Raw genomic sequence first — 25393 nt, forward strand, 5'->3', positions numbered from 1 at the left:
TGTCATACGTTGCCGCCCCCTTGTCATACGTTGTCGCCCCCTTGTCATACGTTGCCGCCCCTTGTCATACGTTGCCGCCCCCTTGTCATACGTTGCCGCCCCCTTGTCATACGTTGCCGCCCCCTTGTCATACGTTGCCGCCCCCTTGTCATACGTTGCCGCCCCCTTGTCATACGTTGCCGCCCCCTTGTCATACGTTGCCGCCCCTTGTCCGTCCAGAGTTGCGTTCCTTTGCACTGATAGAGCGTGAAAAGTGATCGCAAACGTAAATGATGGCGGCCCCAGAGCTTTCAGAGGCCACAAACTCCTTGGATGAGCTACACAGAGGTCGATATTTATCAACTCACATCATATTTTATGCCTAAATCACGACTCTTCCAGATATCTCCAAGCCCACTGGTCCCATGGTTCACAAGTCCCAATTTTGATCAAAGGCTCTACGCCTGAATAAAACTGATGTTATTCTACAGCGTTTATTCTCCGGAGCTCCAGCGCAGGCAGCGGTGCGTGAGGCTGCACGCCCGGGGTTCGGTCACCAGCCCCGGGCTGAACAGCTTTCAGCTCCGCCGCGCGCCGCTCTCTCTGCCGCGCGAGTGAGTGACAAACGATAGAACTTCAGATCAACAAAGTGTCGACTAAACTGATGTTGATTCTACAGCGCTCTTATTTCCGGGTTTCTCGGTATTGGATAGAACTTGTCTTAGTTTATTTTCCCGGTTGCTGCATCAACTGCCACATAAACCTTCACCATTGTGATTATAGTAAAGCATGCGATATCATTGATGAAGTTTTGGGCCTCTTTGAACCGTGTTTCCTCGTAAATCGAAGCAGACAGACTGCGGTATAGAATGGGTTTGTATAGGGGGACACGCACTGAGGACGGCCAACATGGCCAAAACGGCCTGGGGGAGCCTGGAGGAGCGTGGGGGGCGGTCGTGTGACGTCACGTGAACGACCTCTATAGGGGTTGTGAGGAGTTAAAAATGCAAAGGGAGATCCAGCAGGTCAGGGGTCAGCAGAAAGTCACATATGCAGAAGCTAAAATGGTCAGTCATACAAAAGGAGGTGGTGAAACAAACCAGGCAAACCAAGAAAGCCAAGGGGCTGGACTAGAGCCTGATGTTCCAAATCAAGAGATTACGACTAACTTGAAAAGGTTAGTCTCTGTCATAACTGCTGTAATTAATTCGACAATAGAGGTGAAATTAAAATCGGAGAGAACACAACTCATAGTCAAGGCAGCAGAATGTAATTTGGGACTGAGGGATCTGACATGGGAGGAGGTAAGCAATGATCTGTACTATCAGGCATGGAGCAGAGCAGGGAGGATGGTGTTGAATGCAGAGCAAAAGTCCACAAACAGGATCCTGGCATAGGTTCCCGGGGAGTCCAGATGCTGCAAGATGAGGTGGAGTGCCAGGTTAGTTACTGCTGCTTCAGACACGTATTGTACTGTGATCTAGCTCTCAACACCTCCTGCTAAGTCCATACTTTGCATCTTTGTAGCGCTTTCTATCACGGGCCCTGTGCGCTGCCTCCTTCTGCTGCCTCCTACCAGGGTTTGTCATTGTTGAAGGTGTCTTTGGTGTGTGTTGGTATAATGCTGATGAAAATGGAGATAATGAGAACTGTATTGTTTACGGTATTATGTTGAAAGTAAAGGAAGTATGTTGATGTATCAGAGTGGATTCAGGAAAGGAAGGGGGGACAATGGATCCGGTGATATTTCTGCAAACAGAGGTGTGTAAAGCATAGGCAAATAAGGAATCAATCCTTGCAGTATTTTTTCACGTGGAAAAGGCCTATGATATGATATGATATGATATGGAAAGAGGGATTAATGATTAAGCTGAATAATTTGGGTATTTCAGGACGGATTTTTAACTGGATAAAATACTTTTTATTCCATAGATATATCCAGGGTAAAGTAGGGACAGCACTGTCATAAAAATATCCATTCAATTCAATTTATTTTTGTAACGTCCAAAATCACAACAGCGGTTGTCATCGGAAGGCGACAGTGAAAAACGGTTTAAACAATGTCCATAGGGACGAGGGCAATGTCCCAGGGTCCCCTGTCCTTAGACCCTCCTTCTGTCCTTAGACCCTCCTTCTGTCCTTAGACCCTCCTTCTGTCCTTAGACCCTCCTTCTGTCCTTAGACCCTCCTTCTGTCCTTAGACCCTCCTTCTCGGCCAGGAAAAACTACAAAAAATCTCATTGGGAAAAAGTAGAAACCTGGAGGAGTTCCAGAGTGAAGGAGGATCTGACTCTCACAGACGAACAGGCTGATGCGAGATAGACAGTGGAGCTGGAGCCACTCAGGAGGAGAACCAGTTCTTCAGGAGGAGAACCAGTTCTTCCAGGCAGATGAAAAACTGTTCATATGAAGTAGAGATTGCTTTTCCAGGGACTCGAGGAGATGGGAAAAGAAAAGGCAATGAACAGATTGCATTAAATATTAAATATTGTTTGATAGAATAAGTAGTCAGAAGCAGAGGATAGAGCTCAAGCTGCCATACTTCACCCAGAGTTGCTCCTAGGGCAGCGGAGCTGATACTGTAGGTTTTTACTTCTGTTCCTAACTGGCCTGACCATAAACCAGCAGAGGAGCGTTTTAAGCCTGGACTTAAATGAAGAGACTGTGTCGGCCTCTTTAACATGGACCGGAGCTGATTCCAGAACACAGGAGCTTGGAAAATGGGACAGTGTGATCAGTCCTATTTTATTTTTAATTATGATTAATGATGTTTTTGTCGAGGTTGATAGTAGTATAGGGCGCTCACTGCGGATGATGGAGCAGTGTGGAAGAGAGGGCGAAACATTAAACATATTGCAGCTAAATGCAGGAAGCGTCTTATGCTCGGGAGTTTAAGATCTCGGGTGAGAAAACAAAAGCTTTAATTTTTACCAGGAAGAGATGTTTTGAGGTGGCAGTTAAACTGTATGGTCAAGTAAAAGAACCAGTTAAGGAATTTACATATTTGGGTGTGTGGATGGATCCAAGGCTGACTTGGAACGTTCATATGTCTTATGTGCTAACCAAGTGCTTGACTGGGGTGGACTGGGGGGCTAGTAGGACGGCTATGAAAAAGATCTATATAGTGTTGATTAGATCAGTGCTGGACCATGAAAGTGTGGCATATAGTTCAGCAGCTTCAACAGTTTTGAAAAGGCTTGAGGTGATCCAGTCGTAAGCGTTGAGGCTGTGTTGTGTCAGGACTTCTCCATTGTCAGCACTGAGTGAACTGCCCCTATATCGAAGATGCAAACAAATGACCATGCATTATTGGGTAAATCATCATTCGACAGTAAGAACGTTACTTCCATGTTAGGAAAGTGAGAGGGCAAAGCAGGGTTGTTTTGCATGGAGGAGTAATGGCACAGCAGAGTTAATGACGTTAACCTAGAAAGAGTTTTCACCTCCAGCTGCGATTCCCACCACTCCCTCCGTGGGAGTTTCCTGCCGCTTCAGTAGACTTCTATCTTCTGGGTAAAACCAAGGCTCTGAAATCAGTTGGGGATGTGAGGCTGCTGGTGGATGAGAGGTTGAGTACATTATACAGTTCATATGTTCCGATTTATACGTATATATTCATACGTCACAAAGGCGCCGGTCCAGCTGGCAATCTGGTGTAACGCTCCCCTCTTTTCTCACACTTTTGTCTTTGTTGTTGTCTTTGAGTTTTTGTTTATAAGAGATCTTCTACTGAGAGGGTTTTTCAAACTTCCTATCAGTGATCTGTTCTTTTCCTCTGTATCTACCTGCATTGCAACAATGAAATTTCCCCATGTGGGACAATAAAGGATTCTCTTATCTTATCTTATACAGACGGCTCAAAAGACCCTATAATAGGATCTACAGCGTTTGCATTTGTTGTTCCTTCTTTACATGTTTCAGTCCAGAGGAGAACAACAAATAACCTGGCAGTTTTTACAGTTGAGATGATGGCAATCCTAGCAGCAGAGAATTCTCGGGTGATGGAGGTGGTCATTAGTTCTGATTCAAGTTCCTCATTAATGGCAATTCAATCTCTCAGGTCCTCGAGTAGACAAGACTTAGTAATAGAAATATACGAACACTGGCACAGGCTTCACAGAAGAGGCTCTTTTATGTGGATCCCAGCTCACAGGGGTATAAAAGGTAATGAAGCAGCAGATACACTGGCAAACATATGCATGCAACAGTGTCAAAGAGTTCAAGAAGTGCTATAGCCTTTATTTGGAGTATCTCGGTTTGAAGTGCAGACCAGCGAGTTTGTCTCCGTTTTTATGACTGGTGTCTACATCCCGGCCTTGGCTAATGCTAATGTGGTCACCTCACAATTGGCAACAAAAGGAGGATAATGTCTACTACATTATTTTACCACAGTACATTTTAGAGTTTTCAGTATCAAATCAAGTACATTCAGAAACCTATGATTTTGTGGAAATAAGCCTAATCTATAAAACACAAATCATGGAATACAGCCTGATAAGCCTAGAGCCAAGTGAGCTAAGAAGGTTTAGCCTGTGTAATAAGAAGTTTCAGAAGTACCCCTGAAACTGAGGTGCCAGAAAATTATAAAAAGAGAAGATAACATGTTCTGTATTTTGGTGAATTTGGTACTGAGGTGAAGCTACTGCAGATTCTAGCTACAGTAAATGCACTTCCTGTGCAGTTTTTTGTCAACCTTCTGTGCATTAAAATAATTTATCTGCCCTACTGGACCACATTAAAAAATTATAATACTACAATTTCTAATGAAGTAGGGCTGCATGATTTGGGGATTTTTCTGACAAGAATTGTGATTGTGATTAGATTTGCCATTTATGTTTTAATCATAGGATTCTGTTCAAAGCTCACATTTAAATGCAAATGGACAAAAAGACAGATCTAAACTAACTAGAAGTGCGGTTTTCCTTTACTCTGGACAGGAGGAAACAGTTGCTTCTAGACAGGTCCTTTTTCTGCAGATAGTTTAGTCTCTGCCGGGTGAATCATATGAATCTTATAAGACTCTCTTCATGTCTGTGGTCTGCATTTTATGGCTCACAGTTAGAAATGGTTAAAGACTCTGGTCAACAACTAAACTCAGTAAAAGCTTCTGTTGTTGCTGGACTAACCCTGGAAAAACAAGACATTTAAACTCTCATCCAAGAGTCTCAATCTGCGGATCTAGTCTGAGAACCCAGATACTAGAGGATTGGAAAATTGTAATTAATAAGAGTTTAAGCATGATGCAGGCTAAGCAGCTCTGTGGTAATCATTGACGTTAACACGGTTGTTTTCAGACCAAAAAACTTGGTCAAAGGGAAAATGTGTTAATAACTTAGTGATTTATTAACTTTCAGAAACATTTTTAAAGACCTAAAGAGAACAGAGCTGATTAAACTGAGCAAACGTTTTCCTTTTCAGAATATTTATGGGAAAAATTCATGGGAAATGTACCTCTGAAATCAAGCTCCATTTGAACCCGAGCAGTTAAACCACTCAAAGATCTACAACAGCCTCTGGACACCACAAGCCTGGTCTTAAATGTTGCTCCCATGATATATTCTGACTGTTCTGTTCTTATGCAGCGGGAAAAAGCGCAAACCGGCCTGGACCGACCGGATCCTGTGGCGCTTGAGGGCCACGACTTCAGTGGGCGTGGCGGGGGGGAAACGTGGCTCCTTTTCAGGCCTGAGCAGTGGCACACGGGTCACACAGCCCTACTACAGGAGCCACATGGAATACTCCGTCAGTGACCACAAGCCCGTGTCTGCCATCTTCACTCTGCAGGTCAGAATCAGCAGCTCATTTGTCTATGAAATACACTTGATATACTCATAATGGTTCTGGACTATACAGACTAAAATGCATGCCAAATGATTTTTTGATAACAAAAACAGCATTATAATACACTTAATTCATAAATATTCTCGTTGTTAAGTCACCATATTTCAACCATTATTTGTTTGATAATGTATTTTAAAAGTCGTGATATAGAAATAACGGTTTGACTTGATGACTAATCTTTTAAGTCAACTGCTAAACTTTAGCCCCAATTAGAATATTGTCTGCAAAAAGAAAAGCTTACTGACAATAAAAATAAAGGCTGGAATCTTTCAAACAAGCATAAGATGATATTTTTGTACTTTTGTTTTTAATCATGCTTTCATCATTCACTGTTTTTGCAATTCTAAATGAAACTTTTTCTCATTTAGTTGATTAGTTGGTCGATGGTGTCTTGGACAACCAACAGTTTGAGTCATCTTAATATTGTATTGGATTACGAGGACTTTGAGAAGACATTTTTAAGAAGACATTATTATTATTAATGCATTGCAATAGTATCTGAGTATGTCTCTGAGTATTCCAAAAGGGAGGGAAATGTACAACTGTGTATCATCAGCCTAATTATGGTATTGTTTATTGTATTTCCTTATAATATGATCAAGTGAAATAGATATGGATTAAATAAAATCAGACTGAGGATAGAACCTCCACACATTAAAGTGACATTAAAGAAATCCCTATTACTGAAGTAACTCTTGAGCCATAATTGACGTGCACAGGGGAAACCAAAGCGTCTTCAGTCGTTTACTGCCACTACTGCCCTACTTCAACCTCAACCATGACATTTACAGACATGTTTTTGCCCAATTTTGATGGACTGACATAATATAACTGAATATCGACATTGGGATAAGATGGGGGGGAGAATTAGATTTTCATATACAGCAAGTCAATATGGCCCACCCTTGAGTGTTCTCTCTGTGTGTGTGTGTGTGTGTGTGTGTGTGTGTGTGTGTGTGCAGTTCCCCTATAGAGTGGATATGCCTCTGGTTACGCTGATTGTAGAGGACGAATGGAACTGCATCGCTGACGCCACTACCAAGTTCAAACTAGCCCCCAACTACTCGCGCAGCTCCTGGGACTGGATTGGCCTCTACAAGGTAATCTTGTGCCTCATGTGGTTTTAATTCAATTCGATTTATTTTTGTAATGCCCAAAATCACAACAGCAGTTGCCTTGAACGGTGACAGTGAAAAACAGATTTCAACAGAGTCAATGTTCAAAGCAAATGTCCCATTTGTCTCATTTGTTGTGCCAATGTTTTACTCACAATTCGATCTCGATTGTGCTGCAGGTGGGCTTTAAACACCACAAGGACTACGTGGGCTATGTGTGGGCCAAACAGGAGGAGAATGACTTCCAGCGTCAGGAGCACCAGGTAAAGGAGACAAAATAAGGAGCAAAGGAGCAAAATATGTCTAGAATTTTTAATTTGCTGCCATTTGCACACACAAAGTCCAAATTTGCCTCCAGTTTTAATCAGTTGTTAAACTCTTTGATCCAAACCAACTTGAGTTGAAATAATTTATGTTGATGTGCAACATCAAAAGTTATTAAATGTTTTATTCTAAGGCCAATAGTTAGGGTTATTCCTCACATCGTACATTTTGCTGATGGAATGAAATGTGTGCAAAACCACACATTTTATGGGGACCACAAAATGTAGTTCTTCCAAAATGTATAAATTGGTCCCAAAATTATATTTTTACGTGCCGATCCAATCAGACCCATGTCATATATCTATATAGGCTGGAATCATGGGGGGAGTGCTGGTCGGCACCTTTAGGGCCCCCGAAGGTGTGAAAATGACATGTGGAGTTTCTGACTGACAAAGTTCTTCTATGGTACAAAACACTTTCCATCTCATGCTGCAAAGGGAGGATATTCTGACGTCCTGCAAAGACATTCAAGCAGAAACTCTCCACAAACTCACAAGTTCAATGGATGCAAGAATTGTGAAGCTCCCATCAAATAAAAGGGTCCTATGTTCAAATGTAACTTTTGGTTGAAATAGCGTTTGATTTCAGTAAATATGACCTGCTAATTCTTCTAATTTAACAAATGTCAATTTTCAGTTCTGCAACTGACATGGTATTGTGCATAATAATTTGGAACAGTGCATTTTTATTTTAGAAAAAAAATACATATTGAGGTTTGTTCAATAACGTTCGAATTGTACTCAAAGGTTGATGACTCGTAAATGACGACGACTGTCATTTATATTGACTCTTTGGCAAAATCAGAGATTCATAATCATTTGCAACGCAGTGAGGAAAAGTATTTGAACACCCTGTTGTCACGAACGGCAGAACGGAGCCAATTACAGAGCTGGAAACAGGATATGATTATAACATGCTTTAATGGATCAGAATGAAAATGTACAAAGTCACTGGGAAGGGCTGAACGACAAGGAAGGGTCCTTCCAGCGGTGGTCAGAGCCAGCAACAGCGGTGTCAGAGGGCAGGCGAGAGGCGTGGTCAAGGTCCGTTCCAGGTTCAGTGCACAGGCAAACAGCAATGTCAGAGGTCAGGCGGAAGGAATACTCAGGACGGTCTGAGGTCGATGAGGGCAAACAGGATCACGAGGAGTTGGCAAAAATCAGAGTCAGACAGGAATCAAAATATCAAACTGCTCGAATGCTGGGGCAGAACAGGGCAACGCAGACAATCTCGCGCTGAAGCAGAGGAAACAAACACCTAAAATACAACACCCAATGATTAACAACCAGATACAGCTGTGAACCCACGCACAGGTGTGAGGAGCCTGTGATGAGCTGAGAGACAAGGGGGCGGTAACCAGAGAGACAAGGGGGCGGTAACCAGAGAGACAAGGGGGCGGTAACCAGAGAGACAAGGGGGCGGTAACCAGAGAGGAAAACAAGGAGGGAGGGGGGAAACCAAGAGGAGAACAAGGAGGGAGGGGGGAAACCAAGAGGAGAACAAAGAGGGAGGGGGGAAACCAAGAGGAGCAGAGACAGAAAACCCGTGAATAAAACAAGACAAACTATACATCACCAGACCAGACTGTTACCATGACACCTGTGATTTCTGCCTCTTTAGAAATTATGGAGGGGTCTGAAAATGTCATCGGTGCATTTCCACTGTGAGAGACCAAATCTTTAAAAAATGTTTTTTGGGGGGGTTTTCTAGATTATGCGCAACATAAACAGGGGACGGCGTATAAAGGCTGAATAAAATCATTTCAGGCTAAACTATGTATTTGCTGATGATTTCCTGAACCGAAGAGTTCCTCAAACTCTCTTCACTTCTGCTTCTCTCCATGAGTGTCGTCTTTTCCCAGTGTCTACAGGCAGTTTGGGCCTAATGCAAGTTTCATAAATACCGCAAAGGGCGCAGAGGGCGGCCTACAGTGCGCAAGCAAGCTTTATCAATAATGCCCCAGGTCAATTCAAATTAGCATAGCCACGCATGAGCTTTGATCTAAAAAAAACAGCCATAAACAGCCAAAACGTCTAAACTCAATTTATGGCTTCAACACTAAAGGTTTTGGCAAAAGGTTCGGCTGAATGAATAAAAACTGATCCATTGAAGGAAGTGCTAATATAAACAATAGTGTGTTATTATATGGTATTGTTTGTCATATGTTCTTTCATATGTTGTTTTTATGATTTTTTTATGCCTTTGAAAAAAGTCCAATTTGAGGATTCACACATGGATTTAAAAGAATGTTTACAGTGCTGGACTATCCTGAATTATTGCAATAAGTGATAACAATGTCGGTGTAATCCCTCATTCGTCCAGGCGTGTTCCATAGTAGAAAAAGCTTCAGTTGTAGTCATCTGGACTCAGTTTGAAAAAATAGACGTTTCGACTCTCATCCAAGAGTCATTGTCAATAAAAGAATTTAGATCGAGAACTCCGATATTTATACTGTTCTGTGGTAAGACCCACCCATTGGGAGGAGCCTTCCTGAAGTAGAACGAGTTGTTTGTTTCAACAGAAACTTCCCCCTTGTATCTACCGAGCCTATTCAGAATCTTAATGGGCTATTAGAATCCTCTTTGTCTTTGTGAGACCCTGGCTCAACCACCCTGAGTACCTGATTAGCATCTAAATGTCCTGGTCCTGGTCCTCTACCTTTCCAGGGGTTCAGTAACCCATTATAAATAACAGGAAGATTAAACCTTAGCCCTCCATTTCTGTTTAAAGAAGGTCTTTCTTTTTTAACAAAAATAGCTTCCTTGACTCCTCTTTCAAACCATCTTTTCTCCCTGCTTAAAACCTTCACCTCACCGTCTTCAAACGAGTGATTAGAGGCTTCAAGATGGAGATGCACGGCACTCTGTGGTCCTGAACTAGTATTTCTTCTGTGCTGATAGAGCCTCTTGTGTAGAGGCTGTTTTGTCTCACCTATGTACCGTTCTTTACAGCTTTCTTCACTGCATTGGATCGAATAAACTACATTGCTCTGTTTTTGAGTCGGCAACTTGTCCTTAGGGTGAACCAGTTTTTGTCTTAAAGTGTTTCCTGGTTTAAAATAAACAGGGACTTCGTGTTGTCTAAAAATTCTCTGCAGTTTTTCCGACAGGCCAGACACATAAGGGATAGAAACACCCTTCCTTCTCTGTTCAGTTTCCCTTTTGTCCTGCTTCTTGGTTCTCTTCACTCTGTTGAGGGCCCAAGCGGGGTAACCACAGGCTGAGAGGGCATTTCGGACATGTTTTTCCTCTTTCTTCTTGCCCTCTGAGCTGGTGGGCACACCTTGAGCTCTGTGTTGTAAGGTTCTGATCACACCCAGCTTGTGCTGTAGTGGGTGGTTGGAACCAAAGAGCAGATACTGGTCCGTGTGTAGGTTTCCTACATACTTCTATTTGGAGTTTCCCGTCCTCTCCTCTGATCGTGGAACAATCAAGAAAGGCCAAGCGATTCTCCTTAGCGTCTTCTCTTGTAAACCTGATATGTGGGTCCACAGCATTGATGTGATCAGAGAAGGTTTCCAGCTCTTGTTTCTTAATTGTTACAAAAGTATCATCGACATAGCGGAGCCATAGTTTTGGGGCTATGCCTGAGAATGAGGACAGTGCCTTCTTCTCAATCATGCATCCCGACCTCTGATGCAGTAGCAGCAGTGAGGATCAGACTGCAGGAAGACACCACCCTACAGGAAAAGACCAAACTGACACCTGAACACATATGCAAACTGTTGGACATCTGTCTGAACACCACTTACTTTCAATTCCGGGGACAATTTTACAGACAGATTCATGGCTGTGCCATGGGCTCGCCCGTCTCTCCCATAGTGGCCAACCTGTACATGGAGCACTTTGAGAAGAAGGCACTGTCCTCATTCTCAGGCATAGCCCCAAAACTATGGCTCCGCTATGTCGATGATACTTTTGTAACAATTAAGAAACAAGAGCTGGAAACCTTCTCTGATCACATCAATGCTGTGGACCCACATATCAGGTTTACAAGAGAAGACGCTAAGGAGAATCGCTTGGCCTTTCTTGATTGTTCCACGATCAGAGGAGAGGACGGGAAACTCCAAATAGAAGTATATAGGAAACCTACACACACGGACCAGTATCTGCTCTTTGGTTCCAACCACCCACTACAGCACAAGCTGGGTGTGATCAGAACCTTACAACACAGAGCTCAAGGTGTGCCCACCAGCTCAGAGGGCAAGAATTAAGAGGAAAAACATGTCCGAAATGCCCTCTCAGCCTGTGGTTACCCCGCTTGGGCTCTCAACAGAGTGAAGAGAACCAAGAAGCAGGACAAAAGGGAAACTGAACAGAGAAGGAAGGGTGTTTCTATCCCTTATGTGTCTGGCCTGTCGGAAAAACTGCAGAGAATTTTTAGACAACACGAAGTCCCTGTTTATTTTAAACCAGGAAACACTTTAAGACAAAAACTGGTTCATCCTAAGGACAAGTTGCCGACTCAAAAACAGAGCAATGTAGTTTATTCGATCCAATGCAGTGAAGAAAGCTGTAAAGAACGGTACATAGGTGAGACAAAACAGCCTCTACACAAGAGGCTTTATCAGCACAGAAGAAATACAAGTTCAGGACCTCAGAGCGCCGTGCATCTTCATCTTGAAGCCTCTAATCACTCGTTTGAAGACGGTGAGGTGAAGGTTTTAAGCAGGGAGAAAAGATGGTTTGAAAGAGGAGTCAAGGAAGCTATTTTTGTTAAAAAAGAAAGACCTTCTTTAAACAGAAATGGAGGGCTAAGGTTTAGCCTTCCTGATATTTATAATGGGTTACTGAACCCCTGGAAAGGTAGAGGACCAGGTAATTTAGATGCTAATCAGGTACTCAGGGTGGTTGAGCCAGGGTCTCACAAAGACAAAGAGGATTCTAATAGCCCATTAAGATTCTGAATAGGCTCGGTAGATACAAGGGGGAAGTTTCTGTTGAAACAAACAACTCTTTCTACTTCAGGAAGGCTCCTCCCAATGGGCGGGTCTTACCACAGAACAGTATTAATATCGGAGTTCTCGATCTAAATTCTTTTATTGACAATGACTCTTGGATGAGAGTCAAAACTTCTATTTTTTCAAACTGAGTCCAGATGACTACAACTGAAGCTTTTTCTACTACAAAGTGATAACAATATTATTGCAATACAAATACAATATACATATGCCTGCTTGTATTAGTAAAACTGTGTAAACAAAATATAAACTTAACAGAGACAAATCTGTAACTAAATAAAGGCTAATTAAGACTTTTGAAAGAAAATTATGAATAAGATGACCCTTTTTTAACATTTAAATCAGCTAAGCCTAAGTGGTAGAAAATGAATGAATAAACTTTCTGTCAGCACCTCAATGTTATTGTGACAATATTACTAGTGTGTATTGAGCAGACCTGGTCCTGAGCAAAAGCATTTTTGAAACCACATTTTTTACACTAAACGGTCCAAAATCTGTAATGCTTTAGTTTGTCATGACTAAAAAAAAATTTGCTGTATATGTATGTACTGTATCTTTGTGTCTCAAATCAAGTTTTGAAATGGTGTTGGTGTGTAGGTGGTGTTCACGGAGGAGGAGCTGCCCAAAGGCTCAGGAGACTTCCTCCTGGGATACTACAGCAACAACATGAACTCCATCGTGGGGGTGACTGAGCCCTTCCAGGTATAGCTGTGAACTCATTGCCACAGTTAGAAGATTTTTAGAGAGTAACCATGTTCTAACATTGTTCCCTCATCAAAAACATACCTGGAGCAGCATTTATCTTCATTTGCGCTAGTTTGTGGAATCCTGGTTAGAAAATCCTCAGCCCGAGCACCACTAACACTCCTCGGCAGCTCCGTGATTACTGACATTAATTCAACAACTGACATAGCTCTGACGTGACTCTGAGAATCTTCTCTGCTGTTTTTAAGTCTATATCATCGCCAGACTCCTTCCGTGCTTTTCTGTCATCCTATCACTATCAGTACAACTGTGTGCTAAGACCAGAAATCACTGGCTTTGTATTCTTGTATTCTCTGAACTATTTACCTTAAACTGTTGAGTGGTGGTGCCATCTACTGGCTACGAGGGGAAATTACACCATTTGCAATGACGGTGTAAATTAAAAAGGTTTACAGGCCAATAACAAAACATTGTTTTATGTTGCACCAAATCACCAAAGCAAGTTCCTATGATTGTGAATTCTGTTCATTAACAATGGCAATAAACCCTTTCTGATTCTGATTCTGATTGTATCCGTTGGAATGATCCGTCTTTATTACGAGTTCACCTGGGGAGACCCGGTATTTCTACGTTTGAGCTGACATGTAATGAGCCTGGACACTCATTTCAGCAACATGTCCATAAAATAAAGAAGAAAAACCACCAAGAACCAGTCTGGCAATGCTACATTCAAGCCAGCTAGCTCCACATCGACAGCAGCCCCCACGGGCCCAGGCACAGGCTCCATCTCTCACGCATGCTCTGGCTCCAGCACAGAAAGCAGCAGTGCAGGGACCCAGAGCGAGTCAATATTGTGAATATTAAATATTGTTGATAGGAAAAGTAGGAGAAAGCAGAGGATAGAGCTCAAGCTGCCATACTTCCCCCATAGTTGCTCCTAGGGCAGCGTAGCTATGAAACTACAGGTTTTTTTTTCTGTTCCTAACTGGCCTGACCATAAGCCATTTCAAAGAGGAGCGTTTTAAGCCTGGTCTTAAATGAAGAGACTGTGTCGGCCTCTTTAACATGGACCGGAGCTGATTCCAGAACACAGGAGCTCTACCTCCTACTGTGCTTTTAGAGACTTTTTCTCTTGAGGTATTTATTATATTAAGAATATAATCTATAATTAGGGGGAGAATGTCTTTGAGGAGTCTGCTTGGAATTGGGTCTTGGACACAAGTTGATGACTTTAAGGGCTGGGTTAGATCGCTGCGTGATCAACAGCCGTGAAGCTTTTCTAGTGTGACTGATGAGATATGGGACACTAGTTTTACAGCGTGGGCTTGTTCAGTAGTAATAGTGGGAGTCATTTCATCTATTTTAGCTCTTAATTGTTTATATTTTATTGTTATACAATAGAATAAAATCATCAGAGTTGAGAGTAGCTGGGAGTGATGGCTCTACTGCGCTGTGACAGTTTGTCAGCCTGGCTACAGCCAAAAATAGATCTTGTTATTTTTTCTATTCAATTTGACCTAGTATCTGGTTTGGGCCTTACACAGGGCCTGCTTATAGGACAGTAGGTAGATTTTCCATACTTTTAGGGATTCTTCCACGTGGGAGCGACAAAATATGTGGGTGACAAAATGTGAGCCTTAATTTCCAACCATTACTCACTTTTTTATGATGAATGGATTGACAGACATGGGGTCAGCACTAAGTTCTGAAAACAACTCAAACTTACCAAAATACAGTATGTGATTTGAAATGACTACCTCTCACTCTCTCTGTCTCTGTGCTCAGATCCAGCTGCCGTCTCTGGAGCCTCGCAGCAGCTCCTCAGACAGCTCGGACCTCAGCTCGGAGGACGACAGCACTGGGGTCCACGCCAAGACCCGGTCCAGGAGCTCCAGCCCCCGTCGGACCAGAGTGCACCAACGGCACCGCAGCCCAGCCAGCGGCCTGGAGCCCTGCCAGCCCTGCCAGCCCACCCAGGACACCCAGCCTGCACCTGACACTAGCACTGACTCATGCCCATGCCCTCAGGAGCCAGCAGAGGGCGTGATCACACAGGAGGAGGTGAAGGGGATCGGGCAGTGAGCAGCACACTCACTCCAAATGTCCTGTTTCTCACACACTGCAAAAAGGAAGAGCCACACAAGTTAACATGACTGCAGTTAAGTTTGAATCTAGCTTGACTAGTTTTGACTCAGTTAGGTTTATCTAAGTTTATTATATATTTGGTCATGTTTGTTGGTTTACTAATCAAAAGCCGTTAATAAGCTCAGTTATTTGTTTATAAGGGCGTTTATTAGAATGTATTGATGGCTTACAATACCTCTATAAATGTTAAAAAGCTCTTTGCTCCTATAAGGAGAATATGGGTTAAATTCCCGGGCCAGACCAACATCACATGATCTCTCTGGGTGCTGTCTGCATGCCCTTCCTTTGTTACCATGGCTACCTCCCACTGTCCAAACACATGCATATGTTAACAAAATTGGTAACTCTAAAAATTGCCACTAGAATGAATGTGAGAGTAAAGGGTTGTCTGTGTGTTAACCCTGTGACTCCTGGGACAGGCTCCAGTCAACGGGAACAAGAGGTACAAAATGAATGAATGAATAAATATGCATGGTAATGTACTTAATTTACTGGGCATAAACTATTAATTAGACGAATTGACAAATCAACTTTTTATGAATTATTATGTGGACATGTGGATTCTAACCCACACGCCAAAAGAGCTTTTATAACCAAGAGCAGCATAGTTAGTTTGTGTATCTATTCAGAAGCCTTCAGTCACTATTTTTTTAGTATTTGCAAGCCTATTGATTTGTCTACTTGGCAGTCAGATCATTTAGCTTGAAACATCCGAAAATCCTCGACCTCATGACATAAATCTAATTGAGTCAAACCTACTTCAATCCATCTAAAATCTTGCCTTCACGTCATGTTAACGGTTGGGACTTTTTGCAGCGTTGGTGATGCCACTCGGCTGCTACGCTTTCCACGCCGGAACGTAGCGGCGGTCAGCAGTGGCGTCTCTTTGCCTTGAGTCGTGTCTGCCCCGTGCACATCCTGTAACAGTTGTGTCCTGTACACGTGGCGTCTGTCGTGGTTCATTCTCAGGTGTGGACAGTTCAGGGAGACATCAACATGTGATCAATACCAAATACATGTCCACTTTATTTTCAAAGATTTATTTATTAATGACCATCCTACCTGTATTTCCGACAGTAATGTGAACTATGATTGATCAGTTATTTAAGCGATGTGAGATAGGACCAATGTTTCACTGGGAGCTGCCTTAATTGTTCATTTTAGGATAATCAAAATATCACACTTAATGTTAAATTTCAAAGCAAAACATTACAGCGCCATTTTGCCAAACCGGTGCCTTTTGACCTTTTAAAAAAAACAAAGAACATTTATTAACATATTTAAATATACCCACATTATAATCCACTTCAGACAAAATTGTTTTTGGTTGTTTTTTTGTAGCGCAGTGGTGTATTTTGAATTAAAATGGCCACAATTTTATTTATTTATTTATTCACACTCATTCATTTTTGACATTTTGACTCCCCAAGTGAATTCAGAATCAGGCACAAATCATGAGTTTTGTCCTGAAGTAGACTCAGTTGTCAACAAATTCACATCATGTGGTCAAAGTGATATGAGATATGAAATCAAAACAGAAAACACAAAAACGTTTGATAAAAGATAACTTTTTGCTTTTGAAAAATATAAAATTCAAATTGCCAACATCTTTTTCAAAGCATAGTACAGACCTTTTTAGCCATAAACCTAGACGAAAATCTATGGAAACGTAGAACTGCCAGTGTGGCGCAAACGTTACTTTTAGGCTTTTTTGTTCATTCGAGAAAGTATTATGTTAAAACATCACAACACAATTTTCTTATATCTGTTTGCAATCTGCAGCCGCTTTTCTTTTTGCTTTTGTTTAGTGACTCGCATGCGCTCTCTACTTGTATCACACTCCAGGCCCGTCTTTCAGGGGCGTCCAACTCATTTTGGGCCACGGGCTGAATTTCTCAGGCTGGGTCGTGGGCCGGACATAACGTCAAAAATAAAACAATAAAAAATAATAAATAGTTTTTCACAGCCTAGTAATAGTTCTATGTGGAGACTGTTGCACAAATGTGCAGCAGGTGAAAGACTGAGTCCATATTCATGCAGCAGCAGCAGGAACATGGACTTGTGATTTCATTCTGATATTAAATGTTCATATCACAGACCTGTTTGTTGCTGCTGCACAAACTCAAAATGAGTTCACTATTTTCATAGTTTAAGCTGATTTTAGTGACAAATGTTTCATGTAGTGACTCAAAATAGTGCATTGTGTTTGTGTTCAGTCACATCTTTATTAAGCTCTGACCTGCTGGTTGGGATGTTTTCCTCACAGAGCATCATCACAGAAGATTATTTTCTTGTTGTTAGCTCCACATTAGCTCCACTTTTAGCACAGCTCTAACAACCACAAAACAATCTAGTTTTTTCTTAGTCATGACACGCTCCTGTTTCCAGGAGCATTGGCACAAAGTCTAAAAGGTGCCCACAAGTTGAGTGTGCATGTGTCACTAAACGGGCAAAACAAATAAATGGAAAAATATTCTCGTTTTATTTTGAAAATATTCTCATTTTGGCCTCAAAACTCCTGCCGTGGACGCCTTTGGAACATACTTTTGACATAAACCTCACCAACGATCAAGGACTGACACAGTAACAGACATTAGAAGTGGAAAAAATACATTCTTACTTCATTTGGAAATGGAAATAATTGACCCTCTTTGGACCAAGTGGGACTTTTCTTTGATATAGTTTGAATTTGCCTCATCTGCTTGTTTCCACAGAACAGTTGTTTCTTTGACTATAATATTCCCAAGGCCTAACACTTATCATTAGAACATTCTTAACATGTTCAACAATACAGTTTTAACTTTCCACGGAATCATGCAGGTGCGACACACATTTTTACTTAGTCATTACGTCTTCGAACCCATTGAATGACTCTACAGCCAAAACTGATTATTTTTTTAAATAGAATTATCATTTTACCATTTATGAGGTATTCTAAGGTGTTTCAAAGTGTGCTCTTTTCACACTCCAGACCGAGACTCTAAAAGTAGCATCTACAGAGATCATATTTTTGTACTTACAACATCCATGGGTTTCAGTCATGTGACTTATGATGTCACTGCTATTTTGATGACATCACTGCTGTTGTCTATCTCCGCTCTTAGATGGTCATGAACAATAGCGCATGAAATTGAAATTATAGTGTTTGATACCATAAGAAGACAGAAGTTAAAGGCTTTGATCCCTATTTACTGCGGCGACTCAGTGACATTTACATCCAAACTTCAAGCATTGACTTTGTGCAGATGAGCAGCTGTCTGACCCAAAGAGCCCTGAGACACGAGACCATCCATGAGTTTCACTGGAAAACAAACTTAAATGACCTTTATGACACTTCCACAATTTGCAACGCAGTCGTTTTTATGTTGAAACTTGGCACTTGTGCTTTGCATCTCCTCTGCACAAGCAGTTAGACAAAACAGGTTTATTCAGCATGTTGTCGGCCATGTTGTCCTCAGAGCGGAGGTGCTGTCCACTCTGAACGAGCCTCTGAACACGGCTCAGTCACTGCTGACCTCACTGACCTTAAATGGCCTTTGAGCTATAATAAAAACACATGGAAGGGAATATACAAATACACAATACAATAGTTATTTTAAACATTGAATAAAGATTAAGAAATGTATACAAGTAAAACAAATGGTATTGTATATTAAACCGCAAGCGGCATTGAACAGCTTTGTACTCCCCTCTCCCGCTGACGCGCTGCCACGCCCTCCACGCCCTCGCTTCATGTGAATAACACGCTCCTGTGTTAGTGAAGTTTGTGGCTCTGCCGCACAGACATAACACTTATGCCCAAATACTTTATAACTTCCCAATGGGAAAACGCCGTACAAAATATTACATTGGCCCCTAGACGTTTTTGATCAGGGGCCAAAATAGAATTTTGAGTAAAATGTCAGACATTTTGGATGAACGACATTTGTTTGTTTCTCATACAAAAGGCGTTGGAAATTTGGCAACTTTCCATTGGGATAAGATTGGAGTCTCTGTCATTGCTGTAGGAAATGTGACATGGCTTTTTTGATTAGAACTCCAACATAGATTAAAAAAAAAAAAATGTATTTAACTCAGTAGGTGGCGCTATTGCGCCTCATATGATATTATTTTTCTACAATGAGCAGGTCCAGGATTGAAAGTTTAACAACTGATACAAATTTGAATGAAATTTGACTTGTTTTACAGAAAAAGGAGCAACTTTGCAGCTGCACTTAAACCGCAAACGTATCAAACATTTGTCATAACTTTAGAGGCTCCACTTGTCTAGATGATGATGCCATTTAAACGACCTGGAGTTTGTTCAAGTTTGATGTGAACAAATTGACGACTCTGCGTCTTTTAATTTTTAAATCAAGATGGCGGCCATAATGGTCAGTCAGGGGGTGTGGCCACTATGATATATATTTTTCTTGTCCTCACAAGAGGAATGTTTTGTGGTGGATTAACGACATCAGGACGACTCCCAGAGGCACAATCTATTTTTACTTTTGTAGCTGTCGCACAATTGTTTTATGCACGTTCAAGTACTGATTCTACGTTTTGGGCAACATTTGTTAAGTTTTAGAGAGTTAAATTAAAGCTCAAAGAGCAGCAGAAAAAAAGATAAAGAATACAAATTTAAATACATATCAAATATAGCTGCAAGTGGCTGTGATCAGCTTTTGTCCGCGCTGCCGCCTCAACACAAGAGGCAGGGGGCGCTCAAGTGTCCCAATCTTTCTCCTTTGATTTCACCTACTGCTGTATCCGTCTCTTCTTTGCTGTTTTTATGGTTGAAAATGTTGGCCAAAGTTTGAGGACATGAAGTTTGTATGAAGGTTTAATTACCGACATATTTCAGAGATTTTGTCAATTTCTCATAGACATAATATTGGGGGTTTCTGTCATCATTACGGCTGTGCTGTGGGGGGGGGTTACCCATGAAAAAAAGCCAAATGTTTAAAATTCCGAGCCAATTTTGTGGCTCTGCTGCTCAGAGACTGCGGCACTTCAAATAAAATGATGCCCCAATCTTCAAGATGATTTTCACCAGATTTCAGCCTGATCTAGTGGAAACAGAGACAGAGATTGGAACATGGAAGGTTTCTGTCATTGCTACGGCTGCGCTGTAAGAAATATGACTTTTTTTATCTGGACACCAAAGCAGAATTTTATGCCATAGTTCATACAATTTTGGGGGGGAAATATGTTGCCACTTGTATAACTCATTTCACTCTGTAGGGGGCGCTAACACGCTGTAGGGGGCGCTAACACGCTGTAGGGGGCGCTAACGCGCCAAATTCAATGATTAAGTTGGTTAGGTCAAAGAGTTTAACAACTGATTGAAATTTGACGCAATATGAACTTTGTATGTGCAAATGGAGCAAATTCAAATGTATTGTAAACTATATACTCAATTTACACATTTTGCATATTTTTAAAATAACATTCAAAATATTATAAACATGTCTATATATATTCCCCAACTCTAGATAGATGTGTTTAATCCCATTCTTTGGAAGAGGCAAAGTCATCACCATTTTTAGGTCACTCAGACATTTTGGGGACAATCGGGCCCAACTTCACACTTTGGGGAAAAAATTACCAATATCTCAAAAAAACAAGCTCACAAACACTGATATTGTGACAACAAGGTTTGACAACATTTTGGGGCCAAATGGACACTCCGTGGGGGCCATGTCAATTTGGTGATTTAGCCATTTTTCACATTGTCAGTTATTAAAGACCCAAATGAATCAAATTAATTTAATTTATTAGCAGAACGGGCTATTATCAGGAGGTTCCAAACGGTGGGCGGGGCTTACTCAGAGTAAGATAAATATCCGAGTTCTCAGACTAGAGCCACAGATTGAGAATGACTCTTGGAGAGTCCAAACATCTTGTTTTTTCACGTGTCCAGATGATGCAACTGAATCTTTTTCTACTTTGGCTCGAATGAACAGTATTGCATTAAACCTTATCTATTTGTCATTTATTAATTACAGGTGTTTTTATTGTTCATGATGTCACCCGCTTCTCTCCATGGAGATAGAAAGCACACTGTGGAACATTACAGGCAAAGCAGTAGCATCTCCTGGAGACAAACGGGACACATGGCAGCGAGAATATGACAGGTTCTAATTAGATGGTGGGATAGAAACTGTGGCAAAAAATTTATCATAGTTTTACATCCGTCAAGTGGCAGTTTGTGTCATTACTATTGTTTAATTTTCATGGAGTTTGGCCCTTGTTTACACTATGGTTGCTAGTTAACAGTTGCAGAGTTAGCTTTACCAATGTCACATCTGCTCATGTTCAACCAGGAAGTAACATTTTAAACATCACCAAAATTGTCAAACGGGAGTAAATAAGCAATCAGTTTTTTGGGGGAAATCCTAAATAAGATCATGTTCACTACGGTTTTGTAAAATGTGTTGTCTTAACATGTCAAAAGTACTTCAATATAAGAATCTATTTGACATATTCCTGTTGGATCAGGCACATTTCACACAAACGGGGGATAAGATGTGGAATTGGTGAGATCACATTTAGGGGCTGCCACACTCTCCATCCGCTCTTCTTCCTCCCCCTTTTTTTTTTGTCCCTAGTTTCTCCGATCGACTCCTGGAACAGTCGCTCACGCCATCGTCCTGTTTCCCATGTCCAGTGTCTCCAAGGCAAAGCTGTGTGTTTAATCCAAGTCCATTTCTCCTATAAAATATCACCTGTGCCACTGTGATATTTTGTGTGTGTGCGTGTGCGTGCGCGTGTGCGTGCGCGTGCGCGTGCTGCTAAATTGTCATTCTCTGGACGTCTAATATTGAATGATTTGGGGACTTTACTGGGACTTTCTGACTCGGGACTGAACTTCGTGTGCTCATTTGAACAGTTATGGGAAAAAAACATAAATAGGTCCAAGTTCTGTTTCCTGAATAGTTTTAGAGTGGCCTTTGTAAATTCTTGAGCTTGTCCTTAATGATTAAGAACTATAATTCAGGTATGATTTAGATTTTATTTATTAGACATTAGTTATGTTTGGGTTATGTCAGCCGCTTCTGTAGCCGAGCTCTGCCTCAGGACCCAGAGCCAGGACCTGAGCGTAAAGAAGCAGAACCATTCCAAAGTGGTCTAAAGTCAATCCATTTGGGGGCCAGTCAAAACGTGGTTCTTGAAAATCGGACTCTATCTTGCTCCCTAGAACCTGACAACTTGATTTTGACTTGGACTCAGACTCAGACTTGAACAAAGAGGACTTGAAATGGATGTGACTCAGAACACAGACTTCAGGGTAACTCGGACTGGACTCTACACTGGACTCTACACTGGACTCCACGCTGGACTCCACGCTGGACTCTACACTGGACTCTACACTGGACTCTACACTGGACTCTACACTGGACTCTACACTGGACTCTACACTGGACTCCACGCTGGACTCTACACTGGACTCTACACTGGACTCCACGCTGGACTCTACACTGGACTCTACACTGGACTCTACACTGGACTCCACGCTGGACTCTACACTGGACTCCACGCTGGACTCCACGCTGGACTCTACACTGGACTCTACACTGGACTCTACACTGGACTCCACGCTGGATTCTACGCTGGACTCTACACTGGACTCTACACTGGACTCCACGCTGGACTCCACGCTGGACTCTACACTGGACTCTACACTGGACTCTACACTGGACTCTACACTGGACTCCACGCTGCAGGTGACTTTAGTCCTCAGTGTGTCTCCAGTTCTGTACAAAGTGCTGTTTTTAGAGGTTTAGTTCTAAAGTGGCTGTGACGTAAAACCTTGGATGGACTAATGTGCTGTGGTCTAGTGTTAGCAGTGAAGGTGATTTCATATACACAACATCAGATTTCAGAACCCAGTCATTGCATCGTGAACTGTGTATTTGATGAGTCCAAATGAAAAAAAAGTCCAGATATGTTTGTATTATTGTCTGTCAAAGAGGGTTTGGGTCACTGTGAAAAATGTCAGTGTTGTATAGTTTGCATTTAGCAACAAATATAGAGATTTTTTGAGAGGACTTTTTAAGAAATATTGAAGTTGGAATATTGATCAAATCCTCCCAGGAACAAATTGGTAGAAATTGTGAGATTTTATTAAAGGTGCTCTATAGCCATGTTTCCATGTTTGGAGCAGATTGGTACGGTCCAAAGGTACGAGCCACATCTAAAGTGGACCTGAGAAGTACGAGCTTCCAAAGGCTGTAGCTACACACCACAGCCGGATGAACACGAGAGATGCAGATTCAGGTGGAAAAACAAGATGGAAACATAAAACTATTTCTCACCAAACGTTGACTTGATCGTGTAATAAACCACTGTATTTCCAGTGACAATGCTAATGCTGATCCCACATACCCAAAACAAAGCCAGCAAAGCACGTTAGAAACAGACGTTTCGCTCTCTCTTTCACTCGCTCCTTTCTTCTTTCTTTTACAAAATAGCGTAAAACACGTACTTTGAGGACGTACAGCTACAGGAGGTGGCAGTAAATGCACCTTTTCAGTCGGCTGCACAACAACAACAACAACAACATTGTGTCAAAAGTGGATGCATCCAACATTGTCCAACATTGAGAAGTGAAATGAATGCATTTTGAAGAACTCATCATATGCTGTTGCCCAGTACCACTGTTAGATGAAACAAAAGGATTGATACTTCAAGAAGAAGTGATGGGCTTCGGCCTCATCTACAGTGGCTAGTCACTGACAACACTTCGCAGCAGAAGCAGGAACAACTGGCCTTTTGGGTCTTTGGAGATGTTACAGAAGAGGAATCCTTTGATTTGAGACATTTTGTTAGCTCCGCCCCCCAATGCAACATGCAACTTACGTCCTCACGATGTAAGTAGCACCTGTGTGTGACGCCACTTCAGACCCATGAATAAACCAGAAGTCATTTCATATTTACTCCAGTCTCACAGCAACAAACTTAGAATTACTGAACGTTTTTTGTGAATTGCTGATATCGACCTTATGATTTAAAAAGCATAATTCAAGAACAATTTATATCTAAATCGTTACTTGTGTTTGGGTGACGTCAGCGGCTGCATTCAGCCAATAAAAGAGGCCTTCCAAAGTATTCACAGGCAACGAGGGCCAGTCGAAACGTGACTATAAAGCACAAAGAAAAACATGTATTAGGGAAGGATCCAAGTTTACACTGAAAAACATTAAGAAAGTCATCATAATATAGACATTTTATTTGGGGAAAAGGGTCATTTTGATCTGAAAAAGTTTGAGAACAATTGTAAAATGTTGTAAGATGTATTTTTCCCAGTGGCCCAGACCCCAGGCTCCTCACGTGTGTGTATGTGCTGTACTTTAGGGGTGCTATAGGTCCTAGTACATTGTAGACATGTACCATATGAAGTCTGATGAATATTAAAAATGTTTGTCCTCAGAATGTGACTCTATATGTGGTGAATAGAAGAATATCTATTTAAAGGGAAGAAAAAAATTATATATAAATATATATATAAATGAATAACAAGAGACAATCAATGCCAAACAGAGATGTAGTATTTTTTTATTTGAATTCTGAATTCTGCTGGCCAGTGGAAGAGCATTATTTAATTCAAAGATTATTCTTTTACTTTATGATCTTTACATTTCTGTTCTGTTAGCGTGTACTGCTGTGTTCTACTGTTGAAATCACTGGAAAGAAAGTGCTGTCTGCTGTTATTCGGAAATAAAAGATTTGTATTTCAACAAATGATGTGTTTTCTTTCAGATATTTTTCAATCATCACATTTTTACCATTATATCGTTCTTAAACTGATGCATGACAAATTCAAATCAATGGAAAAACACTTTAAAGTAACTGCTTAATGGACAATGATCTGTTATAAGTTGGTCCTGTAGAGAAAAGTTGTGAAATTAATTGAACAGACAAAGAGGTCAAAGAGGTCAGCACCAGTGGCGGATCTATACATTATTTTCTGGGTGGCTTGGCAGGGGTGACAGAGATTATAGGGATAGCAGAAAAGTTGAACCAAACATATAATATATAACAGATAAAAGACAATGCTGGACCTCATCTTACTGCTGTCAGACTCTATACCAGGGGTGGGCAATTCTTTTCCTCCGAGGGCCATATTCAAATTCATGCAAGTAGCGGGTGGCCAGCCCGCCATCATTGGTGTAAAAAAAATAATTAAAACAATTAAATATCAAATAAAATATCCCTTTTCTGTCAAATATAGGCTATTGAATCTATTATCTAATTCATTTCACGTCACATTTATTAAGGATACAAGTGCAGACTGATGCTTGAGGGCAAAAAAGAAAAAAAAACATTTTTAAAAAATGTTTAT

The 25393-nt window shown here is 41.4% G+C and overlaps 1 protein-coding gene across 1 annotated transcript in view; it reads left to right on the plus strand.

The window, feature by feature from the left end:
• The window catches only part of inpp5jb (inositol polyphosphate-5-phosphatase Jb), a 50238-nt gene extending 35157 nt beyond the window's left edge, over positions 1-15081 (plus strand). The window contains exons 8-12 of the mRNA XM_072433284.1: positions 5562-5763; positions 6783-6920; positions 7115-7198; positions 12817-12921; positions 14710-15081. Of these exons, the coding sequence (XP_072289385.1) occupies positions 5562-5763; positions 6783-6920; positions 7115-7198; positions 12817-12921; positions 14710-15006 (826 nt within the window). The 3' untranslated portion in view covers positions 15007-15081. The remainder of the gene's footprint in view (positions 1-5561; positions 5764-6782; positions 6921-7114; positions 7199-12816; positions 12922-14709) is intronic.
• The last annotated feature ends 10312 nt before the right edge of the window (positions 15082-25393 follow it).

This window comes from Eucyclogobius newberryi, unplaced genomic scaffold (assembly GCF_026437365.1).
Source record: "Eucyclogobius newberryi isolate DKJ021-1_F unplaced genomic scaffold, fEucNew1.0.hap1 SCAF_6, whole genome shotgun sequence".
In the NCBI taxonomy this organism is placed as follows: Eukaryota; Metazoa; Chordata; class Actinopteri; order Gobiiformes; family Gobiidae; genus Eucyclogobius; species Eucyclogobius newberryi.